We start from the raw sequence: 20,848 nt of genomic DNA, 5'->3' as shown, positions 1-20,848 counted from the left end.
CTTACCGATTCCCAACTTGTGCAGAGAAAGTGGACAGATTAATGGAAGTTGTCAATTCCTTCCAGGAAGCCCTCTTCGTTCTCTTATCACTCACCTCCCATGTGCTCTCACTTGATGGCATGAAGATTTTCTGTAGTTGGATGATGTCTTAAGTTCCGCAGAGCTGTTCATCTGGTTCTCATTTACAATCGACAGTCGTCATTCCACAAAGTTACAGGCCGTTGTCTGAAGTGGTTACTAGACAAGGGATGGATTCTGTGGCAGCCCACTGGATCTCACAAGTGATATAGCCCACTGTCTCCTGTCCACAATCCTTTGTCCAAAAATAGCTTGTCGACTGTACTGCAGCCAATTTTCCCTTCGTATCATCCATCTTCGTGGTCTGCTGTCAACCACGGTCCAAGTCAACAGATGAATCCACACTGGGAAGTGGTCATTAGAAAGTAAATCAGTACCCACTTCCCACTGGACTGAGTCTGCAATAGTTGGGGAACTGAAACAAAGGTCACTGACTGAAAAAACCCTGTAGCTGTGGAAACGTGTGTCATCTGACCCAAGTTCATACGACAGATATTCTCAGAATGGATGAGTCGCTCGATCATCTGACACCTGGAGCAAATGGTATCCAAGCCCCACAGCACATTGTTTGCATTAAAGTCCCTCACAAGGAGGAATGGGCACATGAGTGCCTGGCAATGCTGTATCAGTGCATCTGCATCCAAAGCATCATGAGGTGGAAGACCGTGGTGTTGAATGGTGATACAACTTTCACCGCAATCACTTGTATGGTCATGGTAAGAGGGACAGGAGAGGAATGGCATCTGTCATCAATGAAAACAGTCACTCCATCTTTAGCTATGTCTCCAGTAATATCATCCTTCCTGTAAGGGTGGTAACCCCGTAATGCTGGTGTGTCGGTGACTTTCAAATGAGTTTCTTGTAAGCAGATGCACAACAGTTTCTCCTGGACCAGGAGCTGCAATTCTTCCAAATGTTATTGGTATCCATTAAAATTCAACTGCAACACATAAGTTTCTGGGAGAGCCATTGATCAGCGATGACTGGTGTTTCCTCCCTTCTCTGGAAGCAGTGATTTACCAGGGAGGCCAGGGGAACATTAGCCGGTTCCCGGTTCCTCCAACTGTAAATCCATATCCTCAAGAGCATAGTCCCCTTCTGAGAGGGAGAGAGCTCACCGATCTGAAGGTTTAACTGCCTCTTTCTTCGACTTGGAACTAGTTTTTGAAGGACTTTTTCCTTACTTATGGTAGGAGTTGGTTGCTTGGTTTGAGGGGATGGCTTAGTAGGCTTCTGATGGTAAGCAGTGGTACGTGGCTTAGCTGGTAAACCCATCGACAACGGCTTCCAAATGATTTCTGTAGCGTTTCCCCTACAGGTACACCAAGAAGTGCATGTGCTCATACTTGAATCTGTGGTCAGAGTTTGTGTGGAGTCATCACCCTTGGCGATTGCTGTCTTCAGGGCCGATGCAAAAGAAGTAGCAAAAACTGGAGGTTGCCTAGCTTTGAAAGCTTTTTTAACGTCACCATAGGGTATGAGTCTCTTGACTTTCACCTCCTGAATTTCCCTTTCCTTGGTGTAAACCTCACACTTTCTGTTCCACACTGGGCGATCACTGGAGCAGTTTATACATTTCGAAGGAAGTGTACAAGAATTTCCTGATCATGAGTTGAGCTTCCATAATTGCCACACGTAGCCCTCCCATTATATCCCATAGTGGTATGGCCAAATCTTTGACACTTAAAGCATAACATTGGGTTAGGAACAAATGGGTGAACGTTAAGATGGATATAGTGTGCAATGATATTTTGAGCTAATTCTGGCATACTAAATGTTAGAATAAATGTTCAAAATTTTTCCATTTTGCCACTGACTCTCCTCATATAGTTCTGCACTTCCATGCTGCCCATATTTTTTCATTCTTCACACAACTCTGCACAGTATATCTATTGTATTGGAACAGGTAACCGCATCCTTACTAAAGTTAAGGGTGTTATGCAACTCAGCCTTGACTGGGTAGTCACATAAGGCTTTACATCCCAGAAGCTTAGACACTTGGTTTGAATTAGCACTTTCAACAATTCCATTATGAAGTCATTTGACACTTTTTAGGGACCCAGCAATACGCTCCAATGCCTTGTGAACCTTCTCAAAGGTACCCCTGTTCACTTGATTACAATTAAAGTGTTATGGCACACTAATGCCCTGTTAATATGATTCTTAGACTTATTTTTGGGAGGACTGAACAACTGAGATCTCTTTGGTGAGTGTGTGTAGGTACTTCCTGACAGTATACCTGTCTCATGAGTAGTAGTAGTAGTTTGATTACACTCTTCCATAGGGATTCCATGAGACGCTACGGAAACAACTGTCAACCCAGGCAGAGCCCTACATGCCTGAGCAGGCCTTATACAAGTGTGGGAGGGGGCAGGGTGGGGGGAGGGGGGGGGGGCAGGTGCCCCAAAGATTGCCCACTGGAGGCTGTTTTAGCTCTTCAGCTATTCACCTCATCAGCATGTAGCATATCTTGATGCTGATATATATAAGGTGTGTACCTTCCATGTGGTCCAGGCAAAACATTCCACCACTGCACTGCAATGGTGGTCACTGGAACATGCCTGGAGCTTATGGTGACAGAGGACTGACAGTGCTTACCAGTCCCCAGCCCAGGAAGCCAGGGTCACCAAGCCTGCACTCAGCAACCAAATACTGAGTCCCTAGGGGTACTGGATCCACATTTGTAATTACACTACAGTATTGTTTGATAGCAAAGGTGGGTTAACATTGAATACAAAATACTATTTGAATGAAGGCGTCCATCTCTTTCAGTTTTTTCATTAGTAGGCCTTCCTCACACTCAAGTTTCGTGGAGTTTCACCATGCATACAACTTATTTCCAATAGTCTGGTTTTGTTCTTTCACTACCCTTCTATATACTATCATATACTTGAGATTTTGTCTATTCGTCTACGTACAGTGCTATAACACATATAATACACCAGGTTTGTCTGCTCAGTAGGTTCAAGACCTTATGACAATAGATACCCGTGGGTGCAGGCCCAAGGACTACAGATTTCTGCAAACTGAGGATGAGGGTGGGGATGTGACTGAAGGAGCATGCAGACTAGGTGAAAGGGGGAGATTATTATCCATTGCCCCTGTATCTACTGCAGCATGTTATGGTATTGTGTAAGTGAACAACAGTATACAATAAAAAGACAACTGCTTGCAGTCTAATTTGTCTCCCCATAGCTTGTCTGTCATGGTGTTTCATACATTCATTAGGGACAAAATAGTCATGTATTACAGGTACTTTATTACACACACACACACACGCACACACACACACACGTCCCAAACATTTAAAAAAAATAGAGGGTGGTTATAAATAAACTTTTGTTACTTGAGAGGGGCCTGATGAAAAATTAGTGAAACTTTGTGGAAATATTTGTAAGGTCATACGGAAGAAATAGTAACTAATAAACAGCTGAAAGAAACACAATTTCCACACAAGAGGGTAACATTTGTTAATTGCATTCCATGTTTATGGCTCAGATTATACGTTGCTCAATGTGGCAACCATTTGCATCCACAAAAGCCTGCAAGTGCACTAGAGATTGATCTACTGCTGCTTCAAACAATGGTGGATCACGGAATGTTCAGCTGTCATGACACAACTCATGCACTACCTGAATATCGTATCCTGCACCCATCATTCTCAGCACCAGCAACAGAAACTTCAACAACTTGGGGCACAACTGGTTGTTGGCCTCTGACATACAAATAATGTTCTTCAACCCCAGTGTGCAAAGAGAACCTCTCTGTATTCCTTTAATGTATTGATACTCGCGAAGAGCAGCAGCACTATTGCTGTTATTTTGATGGAACAGCTTTGTGAGTAGAGCCCTGCTCATCTTGTCCAGACACATGTTGACTGTTTGCAACTGTAATGCACACTGATACTTGTGTTCCAACCCTTTGTCGCCTTATCAGTACTGGCACTTAACGGCAAGTAATGACACTAACAATACTAACAACACAAATCCTGCAGCGCACAGTCTGAACATCACTTCTAAAAAGGTTGAGTACCCATATGGTAAATAGTTTTTGGTTTCCATTGACTCAAGTAGCAAAAGTTTAATAATAACCACACTGTAAATGGAGGAGGAGTACATGCAGGATACATATGATTTTCATTTGCTAGTTCCGCAGAAGAAAAACCAGTAATATCACTGCCATAACAACTCTATAAAAATGTTTAATTTGTGCAATTTATTATAACACAGACCCTGGGAATAAATACGCATAAAACTGATTTTTTCTTGCCTACTCTGAGGCATGAATATTCACAGTCAATACACTACAAAATGCGTGCATCACAGAGTGTACAGTTGTTCATGATTTCCTAACATGAGATGCAACAAAAGAAATATAGAGCAGTGCATCAGTGGTCCCAGCCAGGCAACCGAGTATTTCAGCATTTCTATAATGTTCAACACAAAAGTAATGAATCAAAAAGAGATCTGTATTACAAATCGCATACAATGCATATTTCATTGATATTGACAATTATGAAATAAATTTATTTTAATTAAACGTATTCAGTCAAGTTGTCCACAAGCAGACTGGAAATTGCATATTACATCACACAGCATCTACCAAACTGACAAATGATATTAAGAAATATCTAATTAATTAAAATAAATAAAACATAAAAGTTAAAACTTACAACAAAATGTTTCTCTGTTACAGATGATCACAGAACTACAAAATTAGTCATCAAATAAAAGGCAACATGAAGTTGATATGGATATAAATTCTGGGAAGCGTTACCCTATATTCATATACACAAATATACAAAATAATAAATTTTAAAAAAGCTGCCAATATGATTGTTTCTTACTAGTATGGAAAGTAAGTACACTTCTAAAATACAACACAATGTACAATGTTGTCAACACAAAACATATAAATGCTTTTAATAAATACTGCAGTCACTCTTCACAAGTTCTCCATACACTTCATCCAGATCTTAGAGCAGTTAATTTATTTTATACATTTAAGTCAAATGTTTATTATTTACATACAAAAATAAAATATGAAATATCTTACAAGGGATATGAAATTGAAACTTTTTTTCAAATCTGTGGCAAAATTAAAACTTATCTGTCACAATAAAGTATGAGCTCCAGTTAGCAGGAAATCTGCGAATGGAGATCACCAGTCTTTTTTTTCTTACAAGATTTGTTACAATGGTGTCCTGAATTTTTCTTTTATTTGCTTATTTATTTATTGTGGAACTTCTCTCTTGTAAACTGTAACAATCCTTTTTTGTTGCTGAGCTGCTTCCAAGAGAGAATTTTATCAAAAGGTCTGCTATAAAAGGCAGTCAGTAACACTTGTAATTTCCAAACACCTGACTAGTAACTGCATTTTGGCTTAAGTGCATTTTCATATTATAACAAGCAGTACACTGCCGGCAAGAAATGATCAAATATCTGATATTTTTGAATCATGTCTGTTGCCCTGTTTTGTGTGTGGTGATGGTAGTCTCACTATAATCTGTGCTGGAGCACTATTTGAATATTTACTCTGGTGTCTTATGTTCCCAGTTTCCTGAGACAATGGCTTTGTTGATGAACACATGGGCTGCACAACACCTATGTGGAAGTTTGCATTATGTGCAAGATGCTGAACAATGTTCTGACACTTCTGCTGTGGTGCTTCATCCACTTGCATTTCATGATATACAGGTAACAAATGCTGGTTGCTATTAATTTGTGCTGTTGTCTTCGGAGCTGAAATATAATGAAATTGACCACTCGATTCACTAGAATACCGAGGCATACCTTGTATTTGACGATGTTCAAAATTTGGCGATGAGCATGACGATGAATTACATGCCTTTTTGTAGTGTTCAGAATTCAATCCTGCACTATCAGCATGAAAAGGGTAGTTTTCAAAATCTACAACGTTTTTACTTGGTGAACTTGCACAGCTTACTGAATGTTCATGTTCTGGCGTTTTTCCTGAGAGACAATGATTCATTAATCTGCTGCAACTTCCTGGAGAGGTTTTACACAGAGAAAGCAGTCTTGCATTTATTTCGGGAAAGGATGGCCTGCGGTTTGGTATTTCATGCCAGCATTCAATCATAAGTGAATATATACTTGATGGACAGTCTTCAGGGCATGGAAGAAGCTGACGAGAACGAATCATGTCTATTACTTCTTGGTTACTGTAACCATAGTATGGCTGCAACAAGAGTAAAATCCTGTTAATACATTAATTTGGCTTACCTATGCATAATTTTTGGATTTTTTAAACATCAATTGGAAATATTCAGAAATAGGTTGATGAAGTCAATCACCTGTAGACCATAACTATAAATCTCCCAAAGAACCACACCATAGCTCCATACATCACTTTCAGTTGTGAATTTCCCATAGAGAATAGATTCTGATGGCATCCATCTAACAGGCAGCAGAGATTTTGACTGAACTCTAGAACACACATAATAATTTCATTCTACAATTTAAAAAAGAAATGAAACAAGAATAGCAACAGAATTTATTTTTGCAGTAAAGTATTACAATACTTTCACCTTGCCACAACAGCTTCAATTTCCTGACTGCATGAAAGGCAATAGAGATAGATCCCTGCTCTTGTTAAAAATGGCGATTTGACGGATGAATAGAAACAACATTACCCTCAGAATAAATACTGTCGTTAACGAACTATATGAAAGATCCATTGTTTTATATTGCTGCTTTCTCAACACTATATACAGCACTATAGTTCAATTCTTTTATCTTGGCGGCTCGCGCATGCACGCCCAGACGCGGGAGATTGCTGCGTTACCAGTTGCAAACGACGCACGCGCCAAGAGAAGCAGCGCCATAGTATAGTATAGTTCGCAAACTTACATTTAGGGGAGGAGCGTGCAGTTTATGAAGTAAAGCCACCACGGCCGCATTAACCTAACAGAGACGTGCTCCCCGCATTCCGCGCTGTGCACGATTTTGTTATCACTGCACTGCTTGCCTGTGCTGACACATGGTGTTCGGACTGCTTTGACACAATTATCATTCGATTTCACAAAAACTATTTGGCCCAAAAATTTGATTTTTACACGTCTTCTTGACTGATACCTTCCCCCCATAAATGACTTAATTTTGTTTCGATGTTCAATGCAGTTATTGTGCAGCATTAAATGTAGTAAACCATTGCACAAAATTTTGAAGAGTTCGCAGAGGTAAAAGTCCATAGCGTTTACTTTCTCTATGGTCGATTTTAGTTGTCACAATGTTGAGAATGAAATGTGGACAAGATACCTAAATTTCAAAATTTACTGTATAACAATATCTCATTTAATTTAAGTAACAGATAGGTGTCATATGTAATATTGAGAAATATTCTGTCTTTTGCGACTGTAATAAAAGTTTTATTTATACCAGAGTCATTTTGCTTTTTTCTAAAAAGTTCTGATCAAAACAAAGTTACGAAGTACACAAAACTGAATTGTGGATGTAATAAAACATAGAAACTAAAATATATTGTCAGTGAGGCGCAGTGCACAAACAATTTGTGTTTGTCACAACGGACAGCAAAACATAGATCAGTCGACAAAACATTGAATATGATGATGTTGCCAAAGCAGCGAAGCAAAGAATTACATCAGACAATCAAGTAGCTCGGCAACGTACGAGCCGAAATTCTGCTCTAAATAATACTTTTAATACTGTCGCAAAGAACATATCTCAATATGAATAGTAAAACATCAACTGCGGAAGAGAAGATATAAAAACAGATTACATTAATATTTTGTGTGTGCCTTTTCATTGTTTTTAACTGCTGTGAAAAGAAATATTGGAGGACAAAATTAGAAAAACCAAAAAATTGTTATGATTATAATGAAGAGACAAAGCACTAGAAATTTCAAAAAATTACATTCAAGCGAATAAAATTCATGAAGTAAGACACTTCGATATTGTTTTAAAAACAAGAAAATATTAAGCATCGAACAAGGTTTGAACTCGGAACCTTTCACTTAGCAGTCAAACACCTTAACCATTACGCTAACTGAGCTCGTCATTCAAACTAATACCTGGAGGATTGTAAAATATGACGCAAAATACCGACAAACACTGTATACACACTGGTATGACTATGAATTACGTTTCGTCGAAGAACAATAGGAAATAAACAATTACCACTGTTCTTTATTGCGAAAAAGCGGTTCGTGAGAATGATACAAACACCTTTCCTTGCTATCGCCTGAATTAGGAGGCTTATTACTTGTTTGGTTTAATTAATTAATAGACTATGAAGCAATTGGTATAAAGAATGCTTTTTCCAAACTTTCTATAAAAGAAAGTCTGCTATCAAGACATTGCTTTTGCTCAATTACTTTATTTATGACTGAACGTTTGTAAAACTGAAGACACTCATCCGTGCTCTGCACTGCAGTCGAGCTCTGGCAACGTCGTCGTCTGTTCATTGGCTGACTGTGTTTTGTGACATCAGATGCGCAGAACGAACCTAAACTTGGCCGCCATCGTAAATGACGCGTACTATAGTAACATGCTGAATTAGTAAGTCTGCATACCTGTAGTAGTCCGAAGAGTAAACATCCCTTGATAGACCAAAATCAGAAATTTTAACAGTAAGGTTATCTCCAACAAGACAATTTCTAGCAGCTAAGTCTCTGTGAACATAGTGGTGGCTCGATAAGTACTCCATCCCTAATAAAAATGAAAACAAATTGAATAAAACAGTACAAAATTTATGAACATAGCATGATTCAAATAATGTCATTTGAACTAGAACATTACTATTTAATTATAACTGCTAACCTGCGCCTATTTGCATTGCAATATGCAAAAAGTCATTCTGGTCCAGAACGTGATTATTCCCTTCATCATTAAATGCTGACACATCAGAGCGAGGTGAGTGGCAAATTAGGAATTCATGAAGATCACCCTGTAAAAGTTCAAATAACACCACTGATAAGAAAACTACCACAAACAAGATAAATTAAAAGAATTTTCTCATAAAAATAATTACAGATACTCAGTTTTAGAAATGCAAGTTCAGTTCATCAATACAGATATGACAACATTAAAGTAAAATATTGGTTACATGTTTCCAATATGGTTCCCATGTGCTCAAAAAATGAAACGCTTATGCGAGTTACAGCAATTCAATTCACAATCATTACCACAAAAATAAAATGCCTTACTCAAAACTTATTTTATCAGTAACTATTTCGTAGTATTTTTGTTTTAAGTTCAAGGTTAACATACAGTGAACAAGATGAAAATACACACACATATATAAAATCAAGTACAAACTGTATATGGGATGTGTTACGCTACTCAGGAAAGTGTTCTCTATATTTAATACCAGCAGTTTCAGAGTTAATATTCTGTTCAAACAGAATTATATATTTTTTAACATCTGTATGTAACAATGTTATGTAAAAATGTAACTGTCTTTCCGAACAAAGTCTTAAGTCATAAGTAGAGACTGGATTTTCATGCACTATCAAATCGAAAAACATGCACGCATTCATGTAGTACATCACTAAAACATGCATAATGAGGCAGCAAAAGAATGTATATATGTGATACGAAAATTCAGTTCTATATTTTTATTTTCTTCTAAAACAATGCGCAATAACCAATTTTTCCAATTTTTTTTTTTTTTTTACTTAAGCTCATGTGTTTATCTGATAGAAAATTTTTGTGGATAGAAAATAACCTTTCTATTTCACAAGATGTGACAAATGCATACTTAAGTGAAGAAATTTCAGACAGTGTCGGAAGCCATCACAAAACTTTATGATTCGACATCACAAATGTATGAGGTACCCGAATTCATCAGATCCCAGGAAGTACAGAATTCAGCTGCTTTCCTTTGTTAGTGACAATGAAAAGCATTGCATCATCAACCAACTTCGTAATACAAACGCAGTAAGGAAATGGTTTAATGATGTGTTGTTGCCATATTTTACATACAGTTCTACAAAGCCATGTCCCGCTCAAAATTGCTAAAACATCTGCAGTACAGACAACTGAGAGACATGCAGGAAGACAGTCAGTGAGGTCCTGGAAGGTACCAAAAAGGATGTGGAGCCATGCTGGCTCCTGTGTCATGGGCAGCTGAGCTAGGTTTTTCAGTCAAGGATCCATGGCGCGAACATCCCTAACAAGGTGGTGCCACAGATTCTCAACTGGGTTTAAATCTGGGGAGTTTGATGGCCAGGGGAGTACAGAAAATTCATCACAGTTTGTTTCGAATCACACACATACAGTGCAAGCTGTGTAACACATAGCATTGTCCCACTGTTAGATACCATCATGCCAAGAAAAAATAAACTGCACATATGGGTGGTCATTGAACTTGATCCCCAAGGATAGATGTGAACTAGTATTGATCCAGTGTGCCTTCCAGAATAACGAGATTATCCAGGGAGCGCCACAAAAACATTCCCCACATCATAACACTCCCTCCTCCAGCCGGGATCCTTTCAATGATTTTTAAAGGGTTTTTGCTTTCAGATGTTTATGCTGATGGAGCATAAAACATGATTCATCTGAAAAGGCCACCTATATCCAGCCAGTGGATATCCAGTTGAGGTACTGGCAAGCAAATTCCAGCCTTCGTCACTGATGAACGGCAGTCGGTAGGGGTGCATGAACCAGGTGCCTGCTGTGGAGACCCATATGCAGCAACATTCTCTGAATAGTCATTGAGGAGACACTGTTGGTGGCCCTTTGGTTCATGTGGTCAGTCTGTTGCTCAACCATTCACATCTATTTGCCTGTACTTATCTCTGCTACCATTGTTCATCCCTGGCACCATGGTCCATGGTGCATCTCAGTTGCCTTGGCACTGGTTTTCAATACTGCCATTTTGCCATGCATGGTATACTTTAGCCACGACAACATGTGAAAAGTTAACAAACCTGGCCATTTCAGAAATGCTTGCACCCTTGGCCCACACACCAATCATATTTTCCTTTTTGACATCAGATAAACGGCTCCGTTTCCACATTATGACAACACCTGCACTCTTTTCTGTGACCCCAGCACGTTTTTATACATCCTCCCCTGCTAATGCCACCATCTGCCACCTGTGAGTGGTTAATGCAAGTTGACATTGAACATAGACAGTGGTCACATTAATGTGTAGTGTATGAACTACTTCAGGATTTTACACACCACCAGTTACACAAAAACACATTTGGCAGGATTTAGAAGAAAACCCTAGCCCTCCTCAAGGGTTCCCTTCCACCTTTTTAATAGGAGTTTATGCCAGTATGCTCCTGTATCTCCAAGTCATAAAGGCCAACTAAGGCTATGTAAGGCTGGATTTCCCATGATCCCACTGGACCTAACACTGGAACATCCACCTATTTTGAAACTAAACGCTTTACACTGAGGTGGAAACTAATGGGATAGCAATATGCACTTATACAGATGATGGTAGTATCGTGTACACAAGGTACAAAAGGACAGTGCCTGGACAGAGTTGCCATTTGTACACAGGTGATTCATGAGAATAGGTTTCTGAAGTGCTTATGACCGAATGACGAGAATCAACAGACTCTGAATGTGGAGTGGTAGTTGGAGCTAGATTAACAGCACATTCCATTTTGGAAATTGTTAGGGAATTCAATATTCTGACACCCACAGTGTCAAGAGTCTGCCGAGAATACCAAATTGTAGATACTACCTCTCATCAAGGACAACACAGTAGCTAACACCTTCACTTAACAACTGAGAACATGGCAGCATCATCAGATGAGCCCAATTTCAATTGGTAGAAAGTGATGGTAGGGTTTGAGTGTGGGGCAGACCCTACGATGCCATGGACCCAAGTTGTGAACACGGCCCTGTGCAAGCTGGCGGTGGTTCCATAATGGTGTGGGCTGTGTTTACATGGAATGGAGTGGGTCCTCTGGTTATATTTGACTATTTGGAGACCATTTGCAGTCATTCATGGATTTCATGTTCCCAGAAAATGATGGAATTTTTGTGGATGACATTGTGCCACACAACTAGGCTACAGTTGTTTGCGATTGGTTTGAAGAACATTCTGGACAATTCGAGTGAATGATCTGGCCACCGACATCACCTGACATCAATCCTGTGGAACATTTATGGGACATAATCAAGAGGTCAGTTAATGCACAAAATCCTGCTGTAACAGCACTTTTGTAAATACCAATGGTTATATAAGCAGCATGGCTCTACATTTCTGTAGGGGCTTCCAACGACATGTTGAGTTGATGCTACACTGATTTCTGCACTACAACAGGCAAAAGGAAGTCCGAACCGATATTAAGAGGTATCTCATGACTTTCGATGATGATGATGATGATGATTTGAGGTGAGTGACACTCAACATCATGGTCATCAGTGCCTTAATGAAAACTCAGCATGACAATATCATGGGTAAGGAGGAAGACTGTCCCCACAAGTGGCACAGTTTATAATGTATTAAAGAATGCCTCCCTTCTCCACCAATTTAGGGATTAGGCCCGACAGTCCACAAAATTTCACTATTCTTGTAAAACTGGAATCAATAGTGGGGAGGATAGTGGGCAGATCTCCATAAAGACTGAGGGCTGTCCTAATATCAGTATACAGGACACATGTTGCCAAAATACGCTGAACTGAGAGTGGTACACCACAAACTTAACAGTGTGGTGGATCCTCCTGCTGGAGAAGGAAGCCATGTGTTAAAAGGCTATGTCTGATGTGCAGCCTGGTAAGCAGAACCTCCTTCCAATGGTGAGGCTGACATGATGTCAGCCATGCCTGTGTGGTCAATTTGAGCAACCGCTGTTTGTTTCCTGTCACCTGCAACCAGTACGTCTCGCACTGTTGCATAATGTGTCTGTCAGAAAATGAGACGATAGTGTGCAAAGGAATGGGGCATTGATGGACAGCACCATGCCGACATGCTTCCTTGGCTGCTTTGTCAGCCACGACATTTACCTGTATCCAGATGTGACCAGGTACCCTGCAAAAGATCACCTCCTTGCCACGGTGTTACAACTGCTCGAAGGAGATATGGATGAGATGAATCAATTGGTCTACTGGATACATTTGGTGAAGTGCTTGTAGTGCACTAAGCGAATTGGAACAGACAAGAAACCTTGTATGGTGATGTCTGTGAATCCTCTCCAGTGCCATCAGAATGCTATATAGCTCCACATCATAATTTATTAACTGTTCTGGAAGATGCACTTTGCAGGGAAAACAGCGGAACAACTGAGGACATTCTCTTGCTGGGATTCATCTGCATAAACTACAATAAAACTGTGGTACATACTTAAAATGGAAGAAAACAAAGCTGTAAAAATGTAAGCTGGAGTACAGGTCGAAGACACCAATGCGGTAACATGTTCCATCCCTGGTTGTGTATTTGGAGGTCTGACAGATCTAGATCTTTGAGACAGTCAGTAGCACATATTCCGAATGGCTTGGTTGCATGAAGCTAATTCCTCAACAGCCATTCAAAGTTGGGTTGGATCACTACACTAAATGCCAATGACTGAGGTGACACTGAGATTTTCAGTGCCTGTTGAGCAAAACAGATACACCGACAAATTCAGAGTGATGGTTCATCAGCCTCTAAACACAGACTCTGAAATGGGCTAGTCCAACAGGCTCCAGTCGAAATGCGAATGCCCTCATGGTGGACAGCATCTATCATCTTGAGGTAGGAAATATGGGCTGATGTGTACACCATGCTGCCATAATCTAAACATGATTGAACAAATGCCCTAAAAACTACAGGAGGCGGGACCTGTCAGCTCCCCATGTTTTTTCACTAAGACATTTCAAAATATTCAATGACTGGAAGCCCTTTGTTCAAAGTAGGTCTTTCAGATGTGGGAACGATGTTAATTGGAAATCAAATAATATACCCAAAAAGGGCACAGTTTCTTGAAAACTGTCAAATTTGTCCCCCACTGTGAGCACTGTTGATCAAAACCTCGTTGAGCACAGTTAAAATTAACAAATTTAGTCTTCTCTAGCACAACCGAAAATCAGTTGTTCTGGCCCAGATTTCCAGCCTCCTAATGGTCAGCTGCAGCTGCCTCATTGTCACTATAAGATCGGAGAAAGAATAGAAGATTGTGAAGTCATCCACAAACAAACAACATTTAACAGGGCTCCTGACTGTGGAGGGAATGTCACTGACAGCAATGGCAAACAACGAACCACTGAGTACACTGCCTTGGGGGATGCCATTCTCTTGAACATAGCAGTCAGACAAGGCATCACCGACACAATGTTGAAAACATCATTCCTCGAGAAAGGACTGGATAAGAAGTGGCAGACATCCACATAGTTCCCATACATGAAGTTGGCAAAGGATGCTGTACTTCCAAGTAGTGTTGTATGCTTTTTTAAGGTCAAAAAACACACAAACCAAATGGTTTCTGTGTAAGAAGGACTCCAGTATCACCGCATATAGTGGACTTAAGTCGTCAAGAGTGGAATGGTAGTGCCTGAAAGTGCACTGGGAGCGGCTCAGGTGATCTTGGGATTCAAGTAGCCAGACGAGGTGGCAGTTGACCATGCATTTAAGAGTCTTACCTGTACACCTGGTAAGGACTACACTCCGGTGACTGTTAAGGGCGCTACAGTCCTTGTCTGGTTTCCAGAATGGAATTAATATTGTCTCCTTCCAAGTCATGGAGTACTGTCCATCAAACCAGATCTGATTGAAAGAAGACAGGAGCTGTCCTTTCACTTCAGGGCACAGATGACGAAGCACGGGCATAATGGATCTCATCAGATTCTGGAGCAGTGTTTCTGGTTGCAGACAGAGCTGATTCCAGTTCTCACATGGAGAACTGAAAGTTGCAGACTTCCTCAATACGCAAGAAGAAATGGAGCTTCCTCATCTCCACATTCATACGGAACACCTGAAAAGCAGGGGCTTGTCTGGCTGACGCAGTGACAGTTAAAAAAGTGTTCAGCTAAAACCTGAGCCATGTCTTCTGGAGCATCCACCAAAACCCCATTTACTGACATGGCTATAAGGGGACGTGTACTGCCCTTGCCTGAAATCCACCTTGTAGACTCCCAAAATTGCACAATGGAAGTGGACCGATTAATGGAAGTTGTCAATTTCTTTCAGGAAGCCCTTTTCCGTTCTTTTATCACTCGCCTCCCATGTGCTCTTGCAGATTTGAAGGCATGACAGTTTCCTGTAGTTGGAGGGTGTTTGATGTTCACAGAGCTGTTTGTCTTGATCTGATTTCTGAGCAACAGTTGTCATTCCACCAAGATACAAGCTGTCGTCTGAGGTGGTTATTAGATTGGGGGATGGACTCTGTGGTGGCCAACTGGATCTCACAACTGATATGGGTCACCATCTCTGTGCAAAATCCTTTTGCTCAAAAATAGCCTGCTGACTATACTGCAACCAGTTTTCCCTTTGAAATCATCCATCTTTGTGGTCTTCTGACAGCCACTGTCCAAGTGGGGATGAAAACAAAGAAAAAGACACTGTAGCTGTGGAAACACGTGTCAACTCATGTGCATTCAAAAAGCAGATATTCTCAGAATGGATGAGTCACTCGATCATTCGATCCCTGGAGCAAGTGGCAGCTGAGCCCCACAGCACACTGTGTGCACTGAAATGCCCCACAAGGAGGAATGGGCATGGGAGTGTCCGGAAGAGTTATGTCAGTATGTCTGCATCTAAAGCATCATGAGGTGGAAGATATAAAGAGCACACTGTGATGTTAAGTAGTGCTACAACTTTCATGGTAACTGCTTGTATGGCCATGGTGAAAGTGAAGGGAGAGGAACAGCATCTGTCATGAATGAAAACAGCCTCTCCAACTTTACCCACATCTCCAGTAATATCATCCTTCCTGTAAGGGTGGTAACCCCGTAATGCTGGTGTGTCAGTGACTATCAAATAAGTCTCTTGAAAGCAGATGCAGAACAGTTTCTTCTGGACCAGGAGCTGTAATTTTTCCAAATGTGATCGGTATCCATTTAAATTACACTGCAACACAGTAGTCCCTGTGGGAGTCATTGATTGCAGATGGTTGGTCTTGTCTGTCTCACTTGGAGGCAGTGATTTACTGTGGAGGTCAGGGGAACGTTGGCCGATTCCTGATTCCTTCGATCGGAAGTCCATATCCTCAAGAGCATAGACCCCATCTGAGGGGGAGAGAGCTCACTGATATGAAAATTTAACTGCCTCCTTCTTTGACTTAGAACTAGTTTTTGAATGACTTTTTCCTTACTTATGGTGGGAGTTGGTTGCTTTGGTTGAAGGAACAGCTTAGTAGGCTTCTGATGGTGGGCAGTGGTATATGGGTTAGGTGGTAAACCCATTGCCGACGGCTTCCCAATGATTTCTGGTTCAAGTGTAGCATCTCCCCCACAGGCACACCAACAAGTTTATGTGCTCATACTTGAATCTGCGGTCTGATTTGTGTGGAGGCACTTGGCAATTGGTTTCTTAAGAGCTGATTCAAAAGAAGTAGCACAAACTGGAGGTTTCATAGGTTTGAAAGCTTTTTTAGCTTCACCATAGGGTATGCATGTCTCGACTTTCAGCTCCTGAATTTCCCTTTTCTTATTGTAAACTTCACACTTTCTGCTCCACACTGGGTGATCCCCGGAGCACTTTATACATTCCGGAGGAAGTGTACAAAAATTTCCTGATTCATGAGCTGAGCCTCCACAATTGCCACGCCTAGCACTCCCATTACATCCCATATCGGTATGGCCAAATCTTTAACATCTGAAGCATCACATTGTGTTATGAACAAATGGGCGAACATTAAGAAAAATATAGACTGCAAGGATGTGTTCAGGTAATTTTGGAGTACTAAACACTGGAATAAATCTTGCAGGTTTTTCCAATGTGCGACTGACTCTTCTCATACAGTTCTGCACTTCCGTGATGTTCATATTTTTCCATTTTTCACAAACTCCACGGGGTCCTTCACCATTATATTGGAGCAGGTAACTATGCGCTTACTAAAGTTAAGGGTGTTATGCAACTCAGCCTCGACTGGGTACTCACATAAGGCCTTACATCACAGAGGCTTAGCTACTTGGTTTGAATTAGCACTTTCAACTAGAAGTGCTCCATTACGAAGTCGTTTGACACTTTTTAGGGACCCAGCAATACCCTCCAATATCTTGTGAACATAGAAAGAGGCGACCTTCTCAAAGGTTCCCCCTGTTCTCTTGATTACAATGAAAGTGTTATGGCATACTAATACCCTCTTACTATGATTCTGAGACTACTTCTAAGGAGAACTGACCAGTGGAGCTCTCTTTTATGAATATGTGTAGGTACTACCTGATGGTACAATTATAGTCAGGAGTAGTAGTTTGATGAGACTATTCCATACGGATCCAGTAAGATGCTAGGGAACAACTGTTGACCCATGCAGAGTGCTGCATGCCTGAGTAAGCCTTGCACAACTGGGAGTGGCAGGTTCCCCAGAGGTTGCCTGCTAGAGACTTTTAGCTCAAAAGCCATTCACCTCAACAGCATGTAGCACACCTTGAGGTCAAGGTTTTTTTTATAGAGGTGTGTACCTTCCTCACGGTACAGGTGGTGAAGCCAAGGCCCCTTCTCCTAAACACATTACATTCCACTGCCGCACCCCACGGTGGTCACTAAAGCATACCCGGAGCTTATGGTAACAGAGGACTGGCGGTGCTTACCAGTCCCCAGATCAGGAACCTGGGGTTGCCAAGCCTAAACCCAGTAACCAAATGCTGAGCTCCTGGGGCCCTCATGACTTTTGTTACCTCAGTGTGTATCACTACTGGAACCCCTCTTAGGCAAATTCAGTCACATCATCAGGAAGTTTGAGGACTCCATAGGTCACCTGAAAACATATTACAACCACTGGATCTCTATGTTAGTTTCAATGTAGTATCTTTGTTTACAAAAGTCCTTTATAAGTCTCCTTGGAACTCACTGGCAGCCTATCAGAGGAGGAAATTATGGCACTGTTCAAACATGTGCTTAGCTTAACATACTTCGTACCCAACAACCAGTACTTCCGGTGACTACGTGGGTTTCTGTTGGGAAGCCCTCTGTCTCCTGAGAATGCCAACTATTTTATGGAGGACTCAAAAGTAAAATCACTACAGCTGACAGCCCGAAAACCTTTCTGCTTTTGGCAGTACACCAACAACTCATACACGATGCGATCTTTTGGAGCCAAAGGGCCATCGATGTTTCTGAAGCATTTCATTTTGCACTGTCCAAATGTTCTAGTTACAATACAGGTGGAAAAATGTTGTGTATTACCCTTTCTGGATATTTATGTACAAAGTAAGCCAAATGAAACACTGGCACAAGGCATGTACTAAAAGGCCAGTTCACACTGATGTATATTTGCAGGCTACAAGTTCTCACAACACTGAACAGCATGGCAGCAAACTGTGAAACCTACTTCAGTGAGTATGCAACCTTTCCCTTCCTGCCTACCACATGAGTTTCAACATCCAATGGCAGTTTTCTGACAGGATGGCTGTTCAGACTAGCCCAGGGAACAAAATCAAGCAACGGAAGCATCCATAATCACAGCCTTCTTACCACACTTCAGCAGTAAATTTTCAAGAATTGTAAGAATCCTCAATAGAAACAACATTAAATGTTTGTTTTTCCCATCTGTGAAACCAAGAAACGTACTGGTGGTGACGGTGGTGGTGGTGGTGGTGGTGGTGGTGGTGGTGTGCCTGATGTTAGGTAATCCAGTTTCATTCATGTTCTATGAGTGAAATATGAAGTAAACATGACCCCAGAGGTAGTTCACATAATAATAGTTTTATGGCAATTTGTGCAACACGGTGCCTGATTAATACCCTGTTGTGATACCATAACATGAAAGCATTTTAAGGAGCATGCTTAACTACCTGTGTATTATTGCCTATCAAGCAATTTTGTGAAAGGTGGCATTCGTGATTTTAAAATCACGAATGGGCCATTAAATGCCAGCTTCTAGGGGTTCTTCACTACAGTCATCAAACATGCATACAAAATGTTGAGATGCAATTCATACGAGATGTCAACATGCTACTAATTAAACTCCATTGCCTACATCTGCAACTTAACTACAGATGGTTGTGCATATGATAATTACAATAGTAGACGACAAGCAATCAAATCTCTTTTTTTGGAAATGGTATGGAAAACTACAGACAAATATGGAGGACTTGTACTCTGCAGCTTTGGCTGTTACTGAGAAATTTATGACTGACATGCAGTAGAAGTGCCTATCCATTCATTAACTGTGTGACTGGAATCCCACAGTGTTGTCAACATTTACATCTATCAGCTGATCAAAGACTGCAGATCCATCTGTTTATAGTTTAGGCAGTACGTATGGTAATCTGATTGTCAGAGAAATCATAGTCTCACATCTCAACAATGATACAGCATTCCAAATGTATCAATGTTTTGTACTGTCTTTTCTACATAAAGTATGACTAAATGAGCACTCTAAAATGCATTACTGCTAGTAGTTTTCTCACAGAGTTGCTGTTTATCTAAAAGTTGAAAGATCACAGCTGTACAGTCACAGGTGTAATTATCTGGGGTGTCTTCAGTATACTCGGTTGTTTATAAGCAGCTTTGTTTTCATGCTTTCCCCATCCCATCATTTTGCCAAAGCTTATTTTCATTTGTTGTCCCAAAAGCAATCATCATATTTCACAAATAATTTCATTACTATGTGCTGATTCTCTCTGCCTTTCGACTTCCTTTGGCATACACACATATCTTTCTCTTGCATTTATTGTTTCTTCAAATAGTGCTTAAGGGCATTCTGTATCTATGGTGTGGTGGAATAATAATCTCACAGACCAGGCTAAAGCAATCGAAAACTCACAGCCCCTCCCCACAGCACAAAGGGCAGTTATTGTGAGAATTATCGCAGTAAGGACAGGTTGAGGTCTGTGCCTCAATAGCTCAGTCATTAATAGCACTGTCTGATAAAGGCAAGGCCCTGGATTCAAGTACTGGTCTGACAGTTTTAATCTGGCAGGAAGTTTCAATACAGCACACACACAATTGCACAATGAGATTCATTATGCAATGAGAAAAAAAGAACCCTGGTTCCTCACTTTAGCCTGGGGCCCTAGATGTAACATGTGAACTTATTTTCAGAAGCTGTCCATCGTGAACTTATATGTACTTTCTTGAGTGACCTTTTTTTTTTAATTAAATATCTCACAATGAAGCATTCAGCTTGTCTTAGGTAAAGAAATTATATTTAAGGATCTTTTATGACACAATTTATGGCTTTCCATGGAATATTTTGAAGCTCTGTAATTTACATTTTGTGACTCTGCACTCACAACACTTTGCATCACACTTTTTACTGCAAGCTTCTTATCTCTCAGAGTGTGCACTACAAACTGCTTTTGTTTCCTCCCTGTTTTAGTCTCAGTTTTTCTAAGAAAATGGGTTCCAGTTGATAGTATATAGGAGTTTGACCAACACTGAGATTGCTCAAGTTATCACATGCTTTTAAGTAATAATGCCACTACTCGTTCCTGCTGTGTCTTAAGGACCACTCTTCTCTTCTGCATCTACTGTAAGTCATATCTGAAAATGAAATCACAATGGAATTTTGAACTGCAACCACTTTCAACCCAAATATGACTAAAAACACCACGAATTTTGCTCCAAACACTATTTACTGAAGTACTTGAACTTTTTCTTGAAAATATTTCATATCATTCTCAAATTGGTATGCAACATCATCATGAGCATTCATCATCAGTCAATTGCAGCTTGTCAAGTTGAC

The 20,848-nt window shown here is 40.6% G+C and overlaps 1 protein-coding gene across 1 annotated transcript in view; it reads right to left on the bottom strand.

Annotated features, from left to right (window-relative positions):
• Positions 1-4,261: 4,261 nt before the first annotated feature.
• LOC126184837 (tyrosine-protein kinase transmembrane receptor Ror-like) overlaps positions 4,262-20,848 on the bottom strand; it is a 125,012-nt gene continuing 108,425 nt past the window's right edge. The window contains exons 9-12 of the mRNA XM_049927429.1: positions 8,877-9,003; positions 8,630-8,765; positions 6,392-6,524; positions 4,262-6,276 (exon numbers count right to left, since the gene is read on the bottom strand). Coding sequence (XP_049783386.1) covers positions 5,512-6,276; positions 6,392-6,524; positions 8,630-8,765; positions 8,877-9,003 — 1,161 coding nt within the window. The 3' untranslated portion in view covers positions 4,262-5,511. The remainder of the gene's footprint in view (positions 6,277-6,391; positions 6,525-8,629; positions 8,766-8,876; positions 9,004-20,848) is intronic.

This window comes from Schistocerca cancellata, chromosome 4 (genome assembly GCF_023864275.1).
Source record: "Schistocerca cancellata isolate TAMUIC-IGC-003103 chromosome 4, iqSchCanc2.1, whole genome shotgun sequence".
In the NCBI taxonomy this organism is placed as follows: domain Eukaryota; kingdom Metazoa; phylum Arthropoda; class Insecta; order Orthoptera; family Acrididae; genus Schistocerca; species Schistocerca cancellata.
This window is presented reverse-complemented; position numbering and strand designations above follow the sequence as displayed.